The sequence below is a fragment of the Piliocolobus tephrosceles genome, chromosome 10, assembly GCF_002776525.5.
Source record: "Piliocolobus tephrosceles isolate RC106 chromosome 10, ASM277652v3, whole genome shotgun sequence".
NCBI classification, from domain to species: domain Eukaryota; kingdom Metazoa; phylum Chordata; class Mammalia; order Primates; family Cercopithecidae; genus Piliocolobus; species Piliocolobus tephrosceles.
In genome coordinates, this window is record NC_045443.1 from 67,652,906 (window position 1) to 67,670,006 (window position 17,101).

Sequence of the window (17,101 nt, forward strand, 5' to 3'; positions counted from 1 at the left end):
AAGGACTAGCTGCTTTCTCTGTGCTACTTCCACTTTCCACAGGGAACAGAGATTTTAAGTGACCTCAGAGCTTAGCATTTCTGAGCTTTCCTGGAGTTCTTACTACCACTCTGACTTAGTAAGTGGTGACCTGTATTCTGAAACTGAGGGGCTGACATATGCAATCTTCCTTGGGAATGTGATAAAGCAGCTCCGCTTCAAGTAAGTAAAACTAATAAACATTTCCAGTATTTCATTAAGAATAAAATAGAAATTGATTTAATTTGTGAAGTCTTAATACATTTGACTTTCAATAAAGATGTGAAGATAATGTGTTCAGAGAAAACAAGCTAAATTAAAAACAGGAAACAGGAGAAAAATGTCTAACGAACAGAAGACACAAGTTTCTTCAAATACTTTAAGAATAATTGCCAGGAAAGAAATTGACTAAAAACAGAACTAAAAGAAAATGGATTTTAACATTTCAAGAATTTCGGTTAAAATAAGATAGAATTTTCTGATTTTGTTCCCTAGACTTAGACCACCGTACTTCAGTTTTGAAGCAGAGGTTTCATTCACAGAAGACTTTGAGCTCTGGAATCACTGAAAAATGAATCATATTCATTTAATTATTGGTAGTCCCCCAACTGCTATGCATTAATAGGAATTAATTCTGCCTCAAGTTTCAGTTCCTCATCATACTGAGCTAGAATAACTGGATCTTCTTTGTTCATCATTGTTTCAGATCTTAGACATGGCTTTTGCTTTCTTGGAAAAGAAGATTATAACAATAGAAAAAAATATTTCCTATTTCTTTTTATTTTTCCTGCAATAGGAAAAATATTCAGATTGAAGATTTGTGATTTTGGGTTATGCTATTTCAACTATTAAACTCGCTTTTAAGTAATGTAATCAAAATTGTGTTTATGCTAACAGAAAAAGAATACAATTCTTACATTTAAATTAAAAAAAGAAAATCTCTCTCAAAACCTAAAAGGTATTAGAGAACAAAGCATCTTCCTAATTTGGAAGTTTTTCAAACCCTCATCTTCTTAATTTATTGAGAAAAAGACACTTAGGATCTTCCTGTAACTCATTTGCCCATTGCTGGGAAATACTTGTTACCTATCATAATGTAGTGCTTCCAAATAACGTATCAGAACTGCAGTCGAAAGGTACTTAATACCAGTTAAGTAACATTTGAAGTCCAGGAAAGAGAAATCAAGAATTCCATGATTCCATGTTTCCGCATTCATCAGGAACATAATTAAGAGTTTATTCATTTGCGACTTACAAACAAAAAAAGTTTATGTAGTTGGCAAGGAAGTCAATATTCTGATTTTATTCTTCGAAATGTAGATATAAATAGGTCTCAGGTTTGATTTTATGATAAAAGTGTGGTTTGGGAAAAAAGGTAATTCTAACTTTTAAAAGGTCGCGAAAAGAACAGAGGCTGAAGCATAGTTGGGGTGGAGGTAATTGGGGGTGGAGGGAGCAACAGCAAGTATTAAGAGCAGAACGCAGGTCTAGAAACAGTACCTGTCCCAGAGTGGTTCTGCCTGCTGCTGTCGCTTTAAACAGCGCTCCTGGAAAGCTTATCTACAAATCCTGGGGCGGGTCAGGGGTGGCACGACTCCTAAGGAGGGAAACGACAGAAACGATTCTGTTCTTGGGAGCTCCGAAGCAAGTTCTGATGGGAAAAGTGGTATTTCTTTCCAGGCTGCAAAGCTCTCCACCTGTTTCCTTTGGTCTCAGTCAGCCCCAGCCATGGGGGCAAATCAAGTTGGGGTCGACCCGGCTGCCAGAGACGTAAGTTGCCACAAGGGTCACCGAGGACCTGAGCAGCAAGTTTCTTTCGTCCAGCCTCCTGCCCCCACGCACGTTGCCTCCACAGCAAACTCCACCTGACTCAGCCTGTTTAACTCCAATCCTGTAGCCCTCCCGGTCGCAGCAGGGTCAGGGGGCGCAAGTCTGCACCAAGACGGTTAGGAGGCCCAGGTCCTGGGACTGGACGGTTACCGCGCTCCCTGGGACGGCGGCGTGGGCACAGCAGGGTCACGCCTCCGGCACCGCCGCGCGCCAGCCCGCCCGTGGCATGGGAACCTGCGGTTCAGTAGTCCCCGGGGACCTCCCAGCGCACACCGCTAGCCTGGGGCTTTCACCTCGATCCGCCCGGCCCGGGCGGCTCGTGTCCTCCCACACCGCCACCCGTGCCCGCTTCCCGGGGTGCGCCCGGAGCCTGGCCGCTCTCCCCGCAGGTGACCAGTCCCCGTTTAGAGTTGAAGATTCCCGCCGCTCCACTTGAACTCCACCCTCCCCTCTGATTATTATTTTTTAACTTTCCCTCCGGTTAAGCTAAATCGATCTTAATCTTTCATCTCGGACGTCCCTCTAAGGGGACTGAGGGAAGATTCCGATTGCAAGTCGCCGTTGTCGCTTGTGCCATCAACCCCTCGCCCAAAGGAGACGCCCCCGTGCAGGGCGGGGCGGAGCGGGGCGGGGCGGAAGGGCCAGGGTCGGCGGCGGACGGGGCGGGGCGGAGCCTCCTCCTGTACGGGGGAGCCCCCGGGCTCGCCCCAGCTCAGGCACTAGCCTTGGGGCAGCTGCCGGACGAGTCCGCGGAGAAGCGGCCAGCGGGCGATGGAGACAGAGAGACACCCGACGAGAGGAGGCGGGGTGGGGGAGGCGGGGAGAGTGCGGGGGCGGAGGCTGGCAGGGGGCGCTGGAAGCTGGAGCGGACCGTGCGCTCCCCGCGCCCGAGGGTGCAGGAGGCTCTGAAGCGGCGGCTGCACCGCGGGGCCCAGGCGGCGGCTGGGGGGCTGGGGGGCGCTGCCGCCGCCGGGGGCGTCGCTGGCCTCGGCCCCTTTGTTCTCGCGCGCTCCCCCTCGCCGCCCACTCCCCTGCTGTTCGCGCGGCGGCGGCGGCGGCGGTGGCGGCGGCGGCTCCTCCCGCCCGAGGCAGTCGGGCTCGGAGCCGGGGGCGGGAGGGGGCGGGGGGAGCGCGCCAGCCGCCGAGAGTGGGGGGCGATGGCGAAGCTCCGGGTGGCTTACGAGTACACGGAAGCCGAGGACAAGAGCATCCGGCTCGGCTTGTTTCTCATCATCTCCGGCGTCGTGTCGCTGTTCATCTTCGGCTTCTGCTGGCTGAGTCCCGCGCTGCAGGATCTGCAAGCCACGGAGGCCAATTGCACGGTGCTGTCGGTGCAGCAGATCGGCGAGGTGTTCGAGTGCACCTTCACCTGTGGCGCCGACTGCAGGGGCACCTCACAGTACCCCTGCGTCCAGGTCTACGTGAACAACTCTGAGTCCAACTCTAGGGCGCTGCTGCACAGCGACGAGCACCAGCTCCTGACCAACCCCAAGGTAAGAACGCCCCGTGCACCCAGGGGCTTCCCGCGAGGGAGGTTTGGAGGCAGCGTCGGTGTTAGACTCCGCGCGGGGAGGGTTCGGCGTGTGCTCGCATTGCTGGGAGGAGACCAGGTGGTGCAGGCTGTACTCAAACCAGGAATGAGTACATCAGGGAGCCCGAGGGCACCGGTCTTTCAGGTGAGCTTACGCGCAGCGACCAGTGGTGCCCAGAGGCTTACTTTAAAACCTGTCTTGCCTGGTCTCAGATTTTGAGGCCTCGACCCAGTCCGGGTCCTGCGCCTACCGGACTGGGTTTGGAGAAGTGCAAGGAGCCAAGAAAGTTAACTTTTCCTCCATTTAAAGCCAGTGGTTAGCGAGGATCCACCTACTCCAGCTCACGGTCAAGGTAGGAGCTTCAGTTGGTCTCGTCTAGAACTCAGATGGAATGACCTTCCTTGAAAGGTCGAGGGGACCCTCGAAAGTTGTGAGAGAGTTCCTTACCTTTTCACTCTACACAGACATTTTCAACTTGGTGTTCAAAGATAAGCTTTTGTGGCTTGACAAAACGACCTGGAATCAAATGTGGAATATTGCGGGTCCATTTTGGGAAGTACAGAGGGCTCCTAGTTTTCATGAAATAGATTCTCAAAAGAGTCTACAGGGAGCCTAGTTACCCTTTGTGTTCAGGGACAGTCAGGAGTCGTCTGGAGAACAGTAAAACTTGCTGAAAATAGAAAACCTTCAGTGAAATGTACCTAATATGACTTCTCTGACAACTTCTTTTGGTCTCGAAAGCAAGCAAGAAGAAAAAGAAGAAAAAAAAAAAAAAAAGATAAAACCTGATTAGGACTCCCGGGATGGAGAGCAGAGAGAGGAAGTCTCAGAAAACTGTTCCCAATGGAGAAAAATAACTTATAAAAAGCAGTGTCCTTAGCCTGTGAACTAATTGAGCTTTGTAGTGTACCTGGTTCTGGTTCCCTTTTTACTTCCCTTGATCTTTTCTACTCTCCTTGTTGCTTAACTATCAAAGTAAAGGTATGTATCTTTTTAAAAGTTAGTGACTTTTTTTTTTGAGGGATCAAGCAGAAAAACAGTCCAAAAGGGAATGAATCTTGTGTTCATAGGAACACCTTTATTAACTGTAACAAGATATATTTGTATTAATCCAAAAGAAAAAAATTCTACATTAATATTGTAATAGTATTTAAAACAAGCTTACCATCACTCTGCAATAAAACTTGTGGTCTTACCTCCTGAACAGTAAATTCTTGAATTTGAGACATTTTTTAAAATGTCTCCAATTTTTTTTAAAAAATTTCTTTTTAAAAATATGAATGACTTCTCCCTCCCCCCCCAAAAAATGCTCCTGTCGACAAATGAATATTGATTTATCTTAAAAAGTATCAATAATATAAGCAGTAAATATAGGACTAAGAATATAGAATTTGGAGTATGATGTTGAAGATCTTGAAGAAGTGATAACGTCTCAAAGACAGATGTAACTTGATCCTCTGAATGCTCAGGAATTTAAAAAGAAATCTCAGGGTTTTAGAAACATCGTTTTTTTTTAAGAATTAAATCAATAATGTCAAAGGTAAGTGCCAACCAGTAGTAATGATTTAGAAATTTTATGGCAGTTCATCATTTAGAAGTTGTTATAATTGGTGAAACATTGCTAATTATTTTAAGATAGTGGTTCAACCACTAATAAATTTAATATCTGTATATACATATATATGCACACACATTAATAAATGGCTAATATCTAATCAAGACATGGACACATTATAATTTATTACAAAAAGACTGCTTCACAATTTCAGGCAGTTTGAAGATCTGGCAGAAAAAGTAAAATGAAATCATTGGGACATTGATTTTTAAATTACCTAGAAGCAATCACAATGCTTTATGTAATACTAAGATTTCTCCTGTCTTTCCTTTCTCTCTCTCTCCCCTGAAAATAATCTTTTTTTTTTTTTCCAGTGCCAGTTCAGATCTTGGCAACAGTTGTTTTGAAAAATTACCTGAACAAAATACATTTTATAAAGTATTCAGGAACTGACAGAACTGGAGAAGGATATATTTATGTTACAGAAGTCAGGGACAACATCCTATTCATTTTAGTCAAGGTTTTCTCAGCCAAACCAATTTATATCTCTTTATCCAGATTATAAATATGTTGTAGCATTTATAGACTGTAAGTTTGTTCTTTAGCATTGCCTTTCTATTTTTACCAATAAGTGCTCAATTTGGAAATTCTTGTGAGCAGTGTGATGGAAAAATTCAATGTAATGAAAATATTATGCCAGAGTCACGTACATAAGCAGAGTGTTTCCACAGTGTTCCTGCAATTAGACAATACCCATTGTCCATTCCTGTTGGATCCTGGCTGCCTAGATCTTTTCTTTGCCTTACTTTACCTCTTTCTTGAAGGCCCATGTTTCCCCTCTGTTTCTTTGTAGAATGTCTAGATTCCCAACAGTGTCTTGAATCCCAACCACCTCCAAGCTTTTCTTCATGACCCACAACACAAGAAACCACTTAGGAAATCACTTCTTAGAAAAATAGAATAAGGACTTTTTTCCTCTCTGTTGAGTTTCCTGCATTAATTACAGTAAGAGGCAGGGGAAGGAAAGAATACATTGCAAATACAGAATTTCTTAAGCCATGAACTGCTAGAGAAGATACTGTGAGTAAGTTTGATCTTTGACTAACAATTTCTTTAAAATACCTTGAGTTCCTACTGGATGTATTTATATTTTGAATCATATCGTTTTTGTCTAAAGCAGTCACTATATCCAGTCTTGTAATAGAGTATTCAAGGCAACAAATTGTCCACAGGGAGATTATCTCTATGGATTAACCATAGCAAAATCTAAATTTGGGGTCAGCTTCCTCTTGTTACTATTCCAGTCACTGCACTATCTCTTTGTGACTCACAATTGTATATGCTTGGAGCTTTGGTTCCCACCTATGGCTGTACATTAGAATCACCAGGGGAACTTTAAAAAGAAGTTCTTAGGCTGGGTCCAACCCTCCAAGATTCTGATTTGGTCTTGGGGGGGACCTGGGCATTTATGTTTTTTAAAAGTTCTGCGATGATTCTAATGTGAAGACAAGATTCAAAACCACTGTCTTAGAAAATGTTCTCATCTGCTATGCAAGAAAAACAACCTGAGAACCTAAAAGGAGTCATTGTGATGAATATTTGTGTTTTCAGGTTAAAAGGTACTATGGGTGCTACTGAATTTTTTTTATTTTTTTATTTTATTTTTTTATTTTTTTATGTTTATTTTTTTTTGAGATGGAGTCTCACTGTCTGTCACCCAGGCTCGACTGCAGTGGCGCGATCTCAGCTCACTGCAAGCTCTGCCTCCTGGATTCACACCATTCTCCTGCCTCAACCTCCCAAGTAGCTGGGACTACAGGCGCCTGCCAGCATGCCCGGCTAATTTTTTCTATTTTTAGTGAAATGAGTTTTCACCACGTTAGCCAGTATGGTCTTGATCTCCTGACCTCATGATCCACCCGCCTTGGCCTCCCAAAGTGCTGGGATTACAGGCTTGAGCCACCATGCCCGGCCAGTGCTCCTGAATTTAGGGAGTTGGTATAAAAAGAGGGACTCCAGGAAATTCTGAAGGATAGGAAGAGTATTATTTAAAATTATGATGTAAATAATAGTTTAAAACCAATTTGCTTAAATGAAATGAACTTGATTCCAGACACTTGCATTTGCGTAATTATATACATGGCAAAAAAAAAAAAAAAAAAAAGATCAATTTTTAAAACTGCACTCTTGTATGTGAGACGAGAGAGTGGGTGATTAGAGAGAATATGGTTATTTCATTTATTTATTTATTTTTGAGTCTCGCTCTGTTGTCCAGGCTGGAGTGCAGTGGCACGATCTCAGCTTACTGCAACTTCCGCCTCCTGGGTTCAAGCGATTCCCCTGTGTCAGCCACCCGAGTAGCTGGGATTATGGGCATGTGCTGCCATGCCCAGCTAATTTTTGTATGTTTGGTAGAGACAGGGTTTCACCATGTTGGCCAGGCGGGTCTCCAACTCCTGGCCTCAAGTGATCCCCCTGCCTCTGCCTCCCAGAGTGCTGGGATTACAGGCGTGAGCCACTGCGCCTAGTCTATGTGTTTATTTTTATTTTGAGGTTTTTTTTTTTCCCTTCTTCTAGTAATAAAAACCTAGAAACAAAGGATAAAAGGCTCCTTCTAAGAAACCAGTGCTCCAAAAGTGAGAGAAATGCATTAAGGAGAAGAAAAACTTAGATGGGACTGAACAAGACTTCAGGCTTTATATCTGCGGAAGCTGGATGTACCTAACTACAGAGCATCGTGGCTTACAGTCACTTAGGCCCTCTCCACATCCACTCATGTACCCTGTCCCAATGCACAGTAGGTAGGCAGTGTGGCCTGCCTGGAGTTGTTTCTGAACCCCTTCCTGGAACATTCAGTTTGATACATTTTGCACTCTAGAGACGTCCATCATATAAGAACTGCATGATAAAGGACTAAGCAGAATTGTGATGACTTCTTTGTAACCTTTATTTATCTTGAAAAAGTAGCTTTTCTTGGTTGTTTTTCCTTTGGAGATTATGTTATATAAAATTTGGTTTATACATAAAATTCAATCAGGAAATCCTTTTTCAGCATCTATTATAATGATCAAAGAACCAGGCAAGAAACAAGAGGGCATACAAAGATGAATTTGTTCATTTAACAAATATTCATTAAGCGCCTATCCTGTGCTATGTGTGCATCCAGGTGCTGAGACTAGAATATAGATGAAAACCAAGTTCCTGCACTCGTGGAAGTTACATTCTGCTGGGAAGTAACAGATGAGAAATAAATGTATAATGCCATGTCATGTAATGATAGGTAGATAAAGAAAATTTGGGCAGGATAAGAGTATAGACAGTGACAAAAGTGAAGGGCTCTTCTTTTGGACAGGGTGATCAGGGAAGGCCACTCTGATGAAGTGACCCAAAGAACATGAGGGGATGAGCAGGGACGTAAGGGACGTAAGTAATGAATCATGTGGCTATCTGAAGATAAGAGTGTCCACCAGCTGAGGAAATAGTAAATGCAGAGGCCCTGTGACAAGTGTCTGTGTGAGGAACTGTGAGGGCAAAAGTGAGGTTGGACCACAGTGAGCTAGGTGGACAGTGGGAAATGAGGTTAGGGTCCTAAAGAACATGATAGGGACTTTGGATTTTATTCCAAGCATGATGGGAAGCTATGTGACATTGGGTAGGGCTGAAATACCATCAGACCTAGATTTTTTAAAAATGCAAATGATCCCTCTTGCTGCTGAGTTGAAACTAGAATTGATGTGTATGCTTACATGCACATGCACACATCCTGACTTGTGCAGTGAGAGGTGCAGAGGCAAGACTGGAAACAGGAAGTCCTGTAGGACAGGCAAAAGATGGTGGTGGCTTAGATCAGTGGGTAGCACTGGTAAAATTTAATAATGAAATGGAATGAGGGAAAGAGGAGTTGAGGATGACTCCAAAGTTTGTGTCAAGATCTACTGGGTGAATGGAGGTGTTTTTAGTAATGGGGAAGACTAAAGGAATAGTAGGTTTGGAGGAGTGTGGATGAAAATCAAGGGTTCAGTTTTGCATATGCCTAACAGACATTAAAAATGAGGATGAATCTATGAGTCTCTGTCCTCAAGGAAATTGTTACCTAGCAGAGAAGATAAGAACACAAATAACTGTCAAAGGCAAAATGTCAAGTTCTACAGAGAGGTGCAAACGTTGTGATATGAACATCCAGAGGGAAAAAGTTAGGGGGAAAACTTCATGGAGAAAGAAGCATTTGCTATGAGTCGGAGGATGAACAGAGTTTCATCTTGGTGGTGAGGAAAGGGGAGGCAGAATGAACAGAACATCAAGAAGATAAAGTGCAAGAAACAATGCTAGGAGCTGTGTAAGTGAGTGTGGGGTGTGCTGGGGGATCTGCAGATGGGCTACTGTGCCTGGAACACAGGGCACATAGAGTGAGGTCTTGGGGGTAAGGCGGGAAAGTAAATTGGAGCCCACAGTGTAGAAGGCCCAGACAGCCAGGATGGGTTTGCTAGATACTGGGAAGCCATGGTAGGAAGAATAATGTCTCCCTTCAACGACATCAATAACATCCTAATACTCAAAAATTATAAGTGTCTTATGTCACATAGCAAAGAGAAATTAAAGTTAAAGAGGGAGTTAAGGTTGTTAATCAGTTGATGTTAAAATAGGGAGATTATCCTGAGTTATCCAGAAAATCCCAATGGAATCACAAGGTACTTAAAAGTAGAAGACAGAGGCAGGTCAGAGTGATAGAATTTGAGAAAGACCCAATCAGCCATTGCTAGCTTTGAATACAGAAGAGGGCCATGCGCCAAAAAAAGCATGTAGACCCTTTCTCCACGCGAGTGGTAAAAGGCAAGAAAATGAATTTTCCGCTAAGCATTCAGAAGGGAACATAGCCTGGCATCTTGGTTTTAGCCCAGTGAGACACATTCTAGACTCTGACCTCCAGAATTGTAAGGTAATAAATTTGTGCCATTTTAAGCCACTGAGTTTGTGTTACAGCAGCAATAGGAAACTAATACAGAAGTCAAGGATGGTTTTTGAGTAGGTGACTATTATGATGAGATATTTAAAGGCATGGTCAAAATCTCTCTTAAGAAACAATCTAATTTGGGCTGGATGTGGTGGCTGTTACCTATAATCCCAGCTACTTGGGAGGCTGAGGCCTGTACCACATAGTAAGATCCCATCTCTTAAAAAAAATATAAAGGAAATTGACTGGTCATTGTGGTACACACCTGTAGTCCCAGCTACTCTGGAGGCTGAGGAGGGAGGATTGCTTGAGCCTAGGAGTACAAGACTGCAGTAAGCTAAATTTATTTTAGGTATGTGCTTTAGGACTTTAGCTTGGGTGACAGAGCAAGACTTCATTTCTAAAACAAAAGCAATGTAATCTTCAGGATGCTAGGATCTATCTGTCTGAGATTACTTACCATAATCTTTCTATAACCCCCATTTGTGGATGTCATTTATGAAGATCTCAGTTATATTTGCAAGGTCCTCAAAACTTATGCATAAAAAAGAATCAGAAACTTTAAATCAAAAGAGATTTGTGACATTACAATACGTATTAGTTACAATTTGCTTACAAAATACATTTATTTGATCACAAACTTGCCCGATTATACAGCTTTTTGTGAGTTGACATATTTTGTTTATTTAAAATGTTTTGGGCACTTATTTATGAATGAAGATGTCAAGTTTTATTTCCTTTGGGTTTAAATTTTTTTTGAGTCCTTAGCAAAATTTCATATTCAGTTTAGTTCCTAGATCAGCAGTACATTTATATTACAATTACCATAATTACTCACAGTAAAATACTGAACAGAATAGTTTTTAACATTGCATATGTTCCCAACCATTCTTCATGCTGTGCATTAGGTATTCTCTACAACACATAATTAATGTGTGAAAATTTGTACTTATGAGTTGTAATATCCTCTTCTGTTCTTTTAAAATAACCAATATAATAATTGCAAATCATTGTGTTTATTAAGTTATTTAATTCTGTGGCCATTTTTGTAAATAAACTAAGATACATTTATTTTAAGTATGTGCTTTCTTGAGTAGTGTAATCCAACAGATTAGGATACTAGATGGTCTCTTTATACTGAAGCACATGTGAAAAAATATCTAGACTTGCTTCATCTTCATGTAATTGATGTAGATGATCAAATGGACTTTGAAACCTCATCTAATGTCTGGTTTACTAGTTTTAATCTAACTATTGCAGTAGCATATATTGATACTATATTTCACTGGAGAAAACTAAATCCTAGAAAGTAGAAATTTAATCCATCTTGTTTTTTGTAATAAATATATTTGTGATTGTCTTTATCCAAACAGTTTTATTTTAAAGTAGACCTAAAGAAGGGAAAACCAGACAATAATGCTCTTTAATAGAGTTCTGAATTTGTAATTCTTATTTTAATTACCTTTTGTTTTCTCTGTTTCAAGGATAAAAATGGCTACAAAATTCATCACTATTTCTCCCAAACCCAGTTCTATTCTGGAGTTTTTTGTTTCTGTTAATTGTATCATCATTCTGTTGTATTAATATTTTTTATAAATTTCACTGCCACTGTCTTGTTCAATGCTATCCTTTGCTTTGATTACCATATCTGTTCATTGAGTTTATGGCTAGTCTATTTCTTCCTCCAAACCAGTAGTTTTCAAAATGTGGTCAGTGAACTGGCAGCATCAGAATTATGTGTGAACTTGTTAGAGATGCACATTCTAGCTGAGCGTGGTGGCTCACACCTGTAATACCAATACTCTGGGAGGCTGAGGCAGGAGGATTGCTTGAGGCCAGGAGTTCAAGACCAGCCTGGGCAACATAGCCAAGACCACATCTCTACAAAAATTTTTTTTAAAAAATTAGCCAGACATGATGACACACACCTGTAGTCCTAGCTACTCAGGAGGGTAAGGTTCCTTGCTTGAGCCCAGGAGGTTAAGGCTGCAGTAAGTTATGATCATACCACTGTAATCCAGCCTAGGGAACAGAGCAAGACCCCCATCTCTAAAAAGAAAGGAAATGCACATTCTCAGGTCCCATCCTCAACCCAATGAATCAAAAGCTCCACCTGAGTTTCAGATTTAGTGGTTCTGTATTGGGGTTCAACAATGTACAGGGGTCCTTTACATATTAGCTCTCACTCCTTATTCCTCCAACTTGGTCATGGTATGTAATTCTTTTTAGAGATTCCTGGATTTTGTTTGCTGATATTTTATTGAGGAGTTTTGCGTTTATATTTATACAGGATATTTGTCCGTCCTTTTCTTGTGATGTCTTTATCTGATTTTGGTATCGTAGTAATAGAATGAGTTGGGAAGTGTTCCCCTTCTGTTTTGTTGGAAGAGTTTGTGATTATACACCATGATCAAGTGGGATTTATTCCAGGAATGCAAGTTTGGTTCAACTGCTAAAACCAATCAATGTAATAGACTACTAGCATACAGGACAAGAAAAGCATAATTATCTCAGTATACAGAGAAAAAAACATTGACAAAATTCAACAATCCTTTCATGATAAAAAGAAAAAAAATTAGGAATAGAAAGAGACTTCCTCAACCTGAAAAAGGACACCTATGAAAAACCCACAGCTAATATACTTAATGATAAAATATTGAAAGCTTTACCCCGAAGATCAAGAAAAAGACAAGGATGTCCACACTTACCACTCTTGTTCAACATTGTAGTGACAGTTCTAGCCAGGGACAGTTAAGCAAGAAAAAGAAATAAAAGGCAACCAGATTGAAAAGGAAAAAATAAAATTATTTTCAGAAATCACATGATCTTATATATAGTAACTCCTAAAGAACCTCCCCTAAAATTTATTAGAGCTAATAAATGAATTCAGCAAAGTTGCAGGATACAGTATCAATATACAAAAAATAATTATATTTTTATACACTAGGAATGAACAATCCAAAAATGAAATTAAGAACACAATTCTGGCTAGGTGATGACTCACACCTGTAATCCCAGCACTTGAGAGGCCAAAGCAGGAGGACTGCTTAGCCCAGGAGTTCAAGACCAACCTAGGCAACATGGTGAAACCCCATCTTTACAAAAATTTTAAAAACAAAAAAATAGCCAGATGTCATGGCTCGTGCCTGTAGTCCCAGCAACTTGGGAGGCTGAAGTTGGAGGATCACTTGATCCTGGGAGATGAAGGCTGCAGTGAGTTGTGATCATGCCACTACACTCCAGCCTGGGCAACAGAGTGAGACCTTGTCTCAAAAAAAAGAAAAGAAAAAAAAAGAATGTAATTCCATTTATAATAACATAAAAATAAAATGCCTTGGAATAAATTTTATAAATTTAACAAAAGTACAAGACTTATAACCTGAAGACTACAAAGCACTACTGAGAGAAATTGCAGAAGAGTTAGATAAATGGAAAGACTTCCTTTGTTAATGGATAGGAAGACCTAATATTGTTAAGATGGCAGTATTCCTTAGGTTGACCTACAGATTCATTACAGTCTCTAGCAAAACCCCAGCTGGATTGGTTCTTTTTTCTTTTGGCATGAATTGACAAGCTGATTCTAAAATTCACATGGAAATGCAAGAGAACCATAATAAACAAAAACATCTTGAAAAAAAGAACAAAATAGAAAGATTCATATTTCCTGAGATACATTGGAGATATTTTAGATTTGGTACCACTTCAACAGAGCCAATGTTGCAATAAAGGAGTCACACCAATTTTTTAGTTTCCTAGTACATATAAAAATTACATTTATAGGCTGGGCGTGGTGGCTCACGCCTGTAATCCCAGCACTTTGGGAGGCCGAGACAGGCGGATCATGAGGTCAGGAGATCGAGACTATCCTGGCTAACATGGTGAAACCCCGTCTCTACTAAAAATACAAAAAATTAGCTGGGCATGGTGGCGGGTGCCTGTAGTCCCAGCTACTCGGGAGGCTGAGGCAGGAGAATGGTGAGAACCCGGGAGGCGGAGCTTGTAGTGAGCTGAGATTGCGCCACTGCACTCCAGCCGGGGCGACAGAGCGAGACTCCATCTCAAAAAAAAAAAAAAAAAAAAAAAAATTACATGTATATTATAGTAATGTGCAGTACCATTATGTCTTAAAAAATACTTTACTGAAAAATGCTAATGATGATCTGAGCCTCTAGAAAGTCATAATCATTTTGCTGGTGGAGGGTCATGCCTTGATGTTGATGGCTGCTGACTAATCAGGGTGGTGGTTGCTGAAGGTTGAGGTGGCTGTGGAAATTACTTAAATTAAGACAATGAAGTTTCCTGCATCAATTGACTGTTCCACAAAATGTTTCTCTGTTGCATGTGATGCTATTTAATAGCATTTTACTTAAAGTAGAACTCCTTTCAAAATTGGAGTCAATCCTCTCAAATCCCTCCACTGCTTTATCAACTCAGTTTAGGTAATATCTAGGTTAGTTGTTGTCATTTGTCATTTCAACAATGTTCACAGCATCTTCACCAGAAGTGGAGTCCGTCTCAAGAAACCACTTTCTTTGCTCATCCAAATGAGAATTTGCAAATCCTCACCTGTTCAGATTTTATCATGAGATTGCAGCAATTCAAGCTATACTTCTAATTCTAGTAGAATCTCTTGAAGCTCTACCTATTATTATTATTTTTTTTTTTTTTTTTGAGATGGAGTCTCGCCCTGTTGCCCAGACTGGAGTGCAGTGGTGTAATCTCAGCTCACTGCAGCCTCCACCTCCCGAGTTCAAGTGATTCTCCTGTGTCAGCCTCCCAAGTAGCTGAGATTACAGGCATGTGCCGCCACACCCAGCTAATTTTTTTTTTTTTGTATTGTTAGTAGAGACGGGGTTTCATCATGTTGGTCAGGCTGGTCTCAAACTCCTGACCTCAAATGATCTGCCCGCCTTGGCCTCCCAAAGTGCTAGGATTACAAGCATGAGCCACCGCGCCTGGCCTTCAAGCTCTACTTCTAATTCTAGTTCTTTCCTGTTTCTACCACATCTGTAGTTACTTTCTCCATTGATGTCTTGAACACCAAAAGTCATCCATGAGGGTTGGAATCAACTTCTTCCCAACTCTTACAACGTTGATATTTTAACTTCCTTTCATGATTTACTAATGTTCATAATGGCATCAAATTGTTGAATCCTTTCCAGAAAGTTTTTCCTTTACTTTCCCCAGATCCATCAGAGGAATTAGTATAGCTACAGCTTTATGAAGTGTATTTTTTATTTTTTATTTTATTTGTTTTTTGAGATAGAGTCTCTCTCTGCCACCCAGGCTTGAGTGCAATGGCGCAATCTTGGTTCACTGCACCCTCCACCTCCTGGGTTCAAGTGATTCTCCTGCCTCAGCCTCCTGAGTAACTGGGACTACAGGTGCACGCCACCATGCCCAGCTAATTTTTGTATTTTTAGTAGAGATGAGGCTTCACCATGTTGGCCAGGCTGGTCTTGAACTCCTGACCTCAAGTGATTCACCCATCTCGGTCTCCCAAAGTGCTGGGATTACAAGCGTGATCCGCCACACCCAGCCCAAAGTGTATTTTTTAAATAATAAGACGTGAAAGTTGAATTTACTTCCTGATCCATGGGCTGCAGAATGGGTGTCATGTTAGCAGGCTTGAAAACAACATTAATCTCCTCATTCATCTCCACCAGAGCTCTTGGGTGATGAGGTACACTATCAATTAGCAGTAATATTTTGAAAGGAATCCTTTTTTCTGAACAGTAGGTCTCAACAATGGGCTTTAAATATTCAGTAAACCATGCTGTAAACTGATGTGCTGTTATCCAGGCTTTCTTGTTCCATTTCTAAAGCACAGGCAGAGTAGACTTAGCATAATTTTTAAGGTCTGTAGGATTTTTGGAATGGTAAATGAGCATTGGCTTCAACTTAAAGTCACCAGCAACGCTAGCCCCTGACAAGAGTCAGCCTGTTCTTTGAAGTTTTGAAGCCTGGACTTTCTAGCTATGAAAGTCCTAGGTCTTCTTCCAATAGAGGGCTGTTTCATCCATGTTGAAAATCTGTTGTTTAGTGTAGCCACCTTTATAAATTATCTTAGCTAGATCTTCTAGATGACTTGCAGCTTCTACTTGAGCACTTGCTGCTTCACTTTGCACTTTTTTTTCTCTTTGAGACAAGGTCTGACTGTCGCCCAGGCTGGGGTGCAGTGGTGTGATCTCTGCTCACTACAACTTCCACCCCAAGCTCAAGCCTCCTCCCACCTCAGCCTCCCAAGTAGCTAGGACCACAGGTGCACTCTACCACACCCGGCTAATGTTTGTATTTTTTGTAGAGGTGGGGTTTGGCCATGTTGCCCAGGCTGGTCTTGAATTCGCTCAAGTGATCCGTCCTCCTCTCCCTTCGAAGTGCTGGGATTACAGGCATGAGCCACCATGCCTGACCCGTTTTGCACTTTTATGTTATGAAGATGGCTTCTTTTCTTAAACTTCATGAACCAACCTCTGTTAGCTTCATGCTTTCCTCCTGTAGCTTCCTCGCTTTTGTCAGCCTTTGTAAAATTAAAGAGAGTTAGAGCATTGCTCTGGATTAGGCTTTGGCTTAAAGAAATGTTGTGGCTGGTTTGATCCTCTATCCAGACCACTAAACCTTTCTCCATATCAGCAATAAGGCTGTTTCACTTTCTTATCATTCGTGTATTCACTAGAGTAGCACTTTGAATTTTTTTGCAGAAACTTTTCCTCTGCATTCACAACTTGACTGTTTGGCAGAAGAGGCCTACCTTTCAGCCCGTCTCAGCTTTTGACGTGCCTTCCTCACTAAGCTTAGTCATTTCTGGTTTTTAATGTAGAGTGAGAGATGACGACTCGTCCTTTCACTCGAACACTTAGAGGCCATTGTAGAGGTATTAATTGGCCTAATTTTAATATTGTTTTGTTTCAGGAATAGAGAGGCCCCAGGAGAGGTAGAGAGACAAAGGAACAGCTGGTTGGTGGAGCACTTAGAAACACTCACACATTCATCGGTTAAGTTTGCCCTCATATGGGCATGGTTTGTGGCATCCCCAAAGCAATTATAATAGTAACATCAAAGATTGCTGATCACAGATCACCATAACAGATAAAATAATCATGAAAAAGTTTGAAATACTTGAGAATTACCAAAATGTAGTACAGAGACATGAAGTGAGTGCATGCTGTTGGAAAAAATGGTGCCAGTGGACTTGTTCTCAGGGTTGCTACAAAC

At 41.6% G+C, this 17,101-nt stretch overlaps 1 protein-coding gene across 2 annotated transcripts in view; it reads left to right on the forward strand.

Moving 5' to 3' along the window:
* The first annotated feature begins 2,488 nt into the window (after positions 1-2,488).
* KCNMB4 (potassium calcium-activated channel subfamily M regulatory beta subunit 4) overlaps positions 2,489-17,101 on the forward strand; it is a 68,116-nt gene continuing 53,503 nt past the window's right edge. For both annotated transcript variants that reach the window (XM_023226558.2, XM_023226559.2), the window contains exon 1: positions 2,489-3,341. In XM_023226558.2, the coding sequence (XP_023082326.1) occupies positions 3,006-3,341 (336 nt within the window). In that variant the 5' untranslated portion in view covers positions 2,489-3,005. The remainder of the gene's footprint in view (positions 3,342-17,101) is intronic.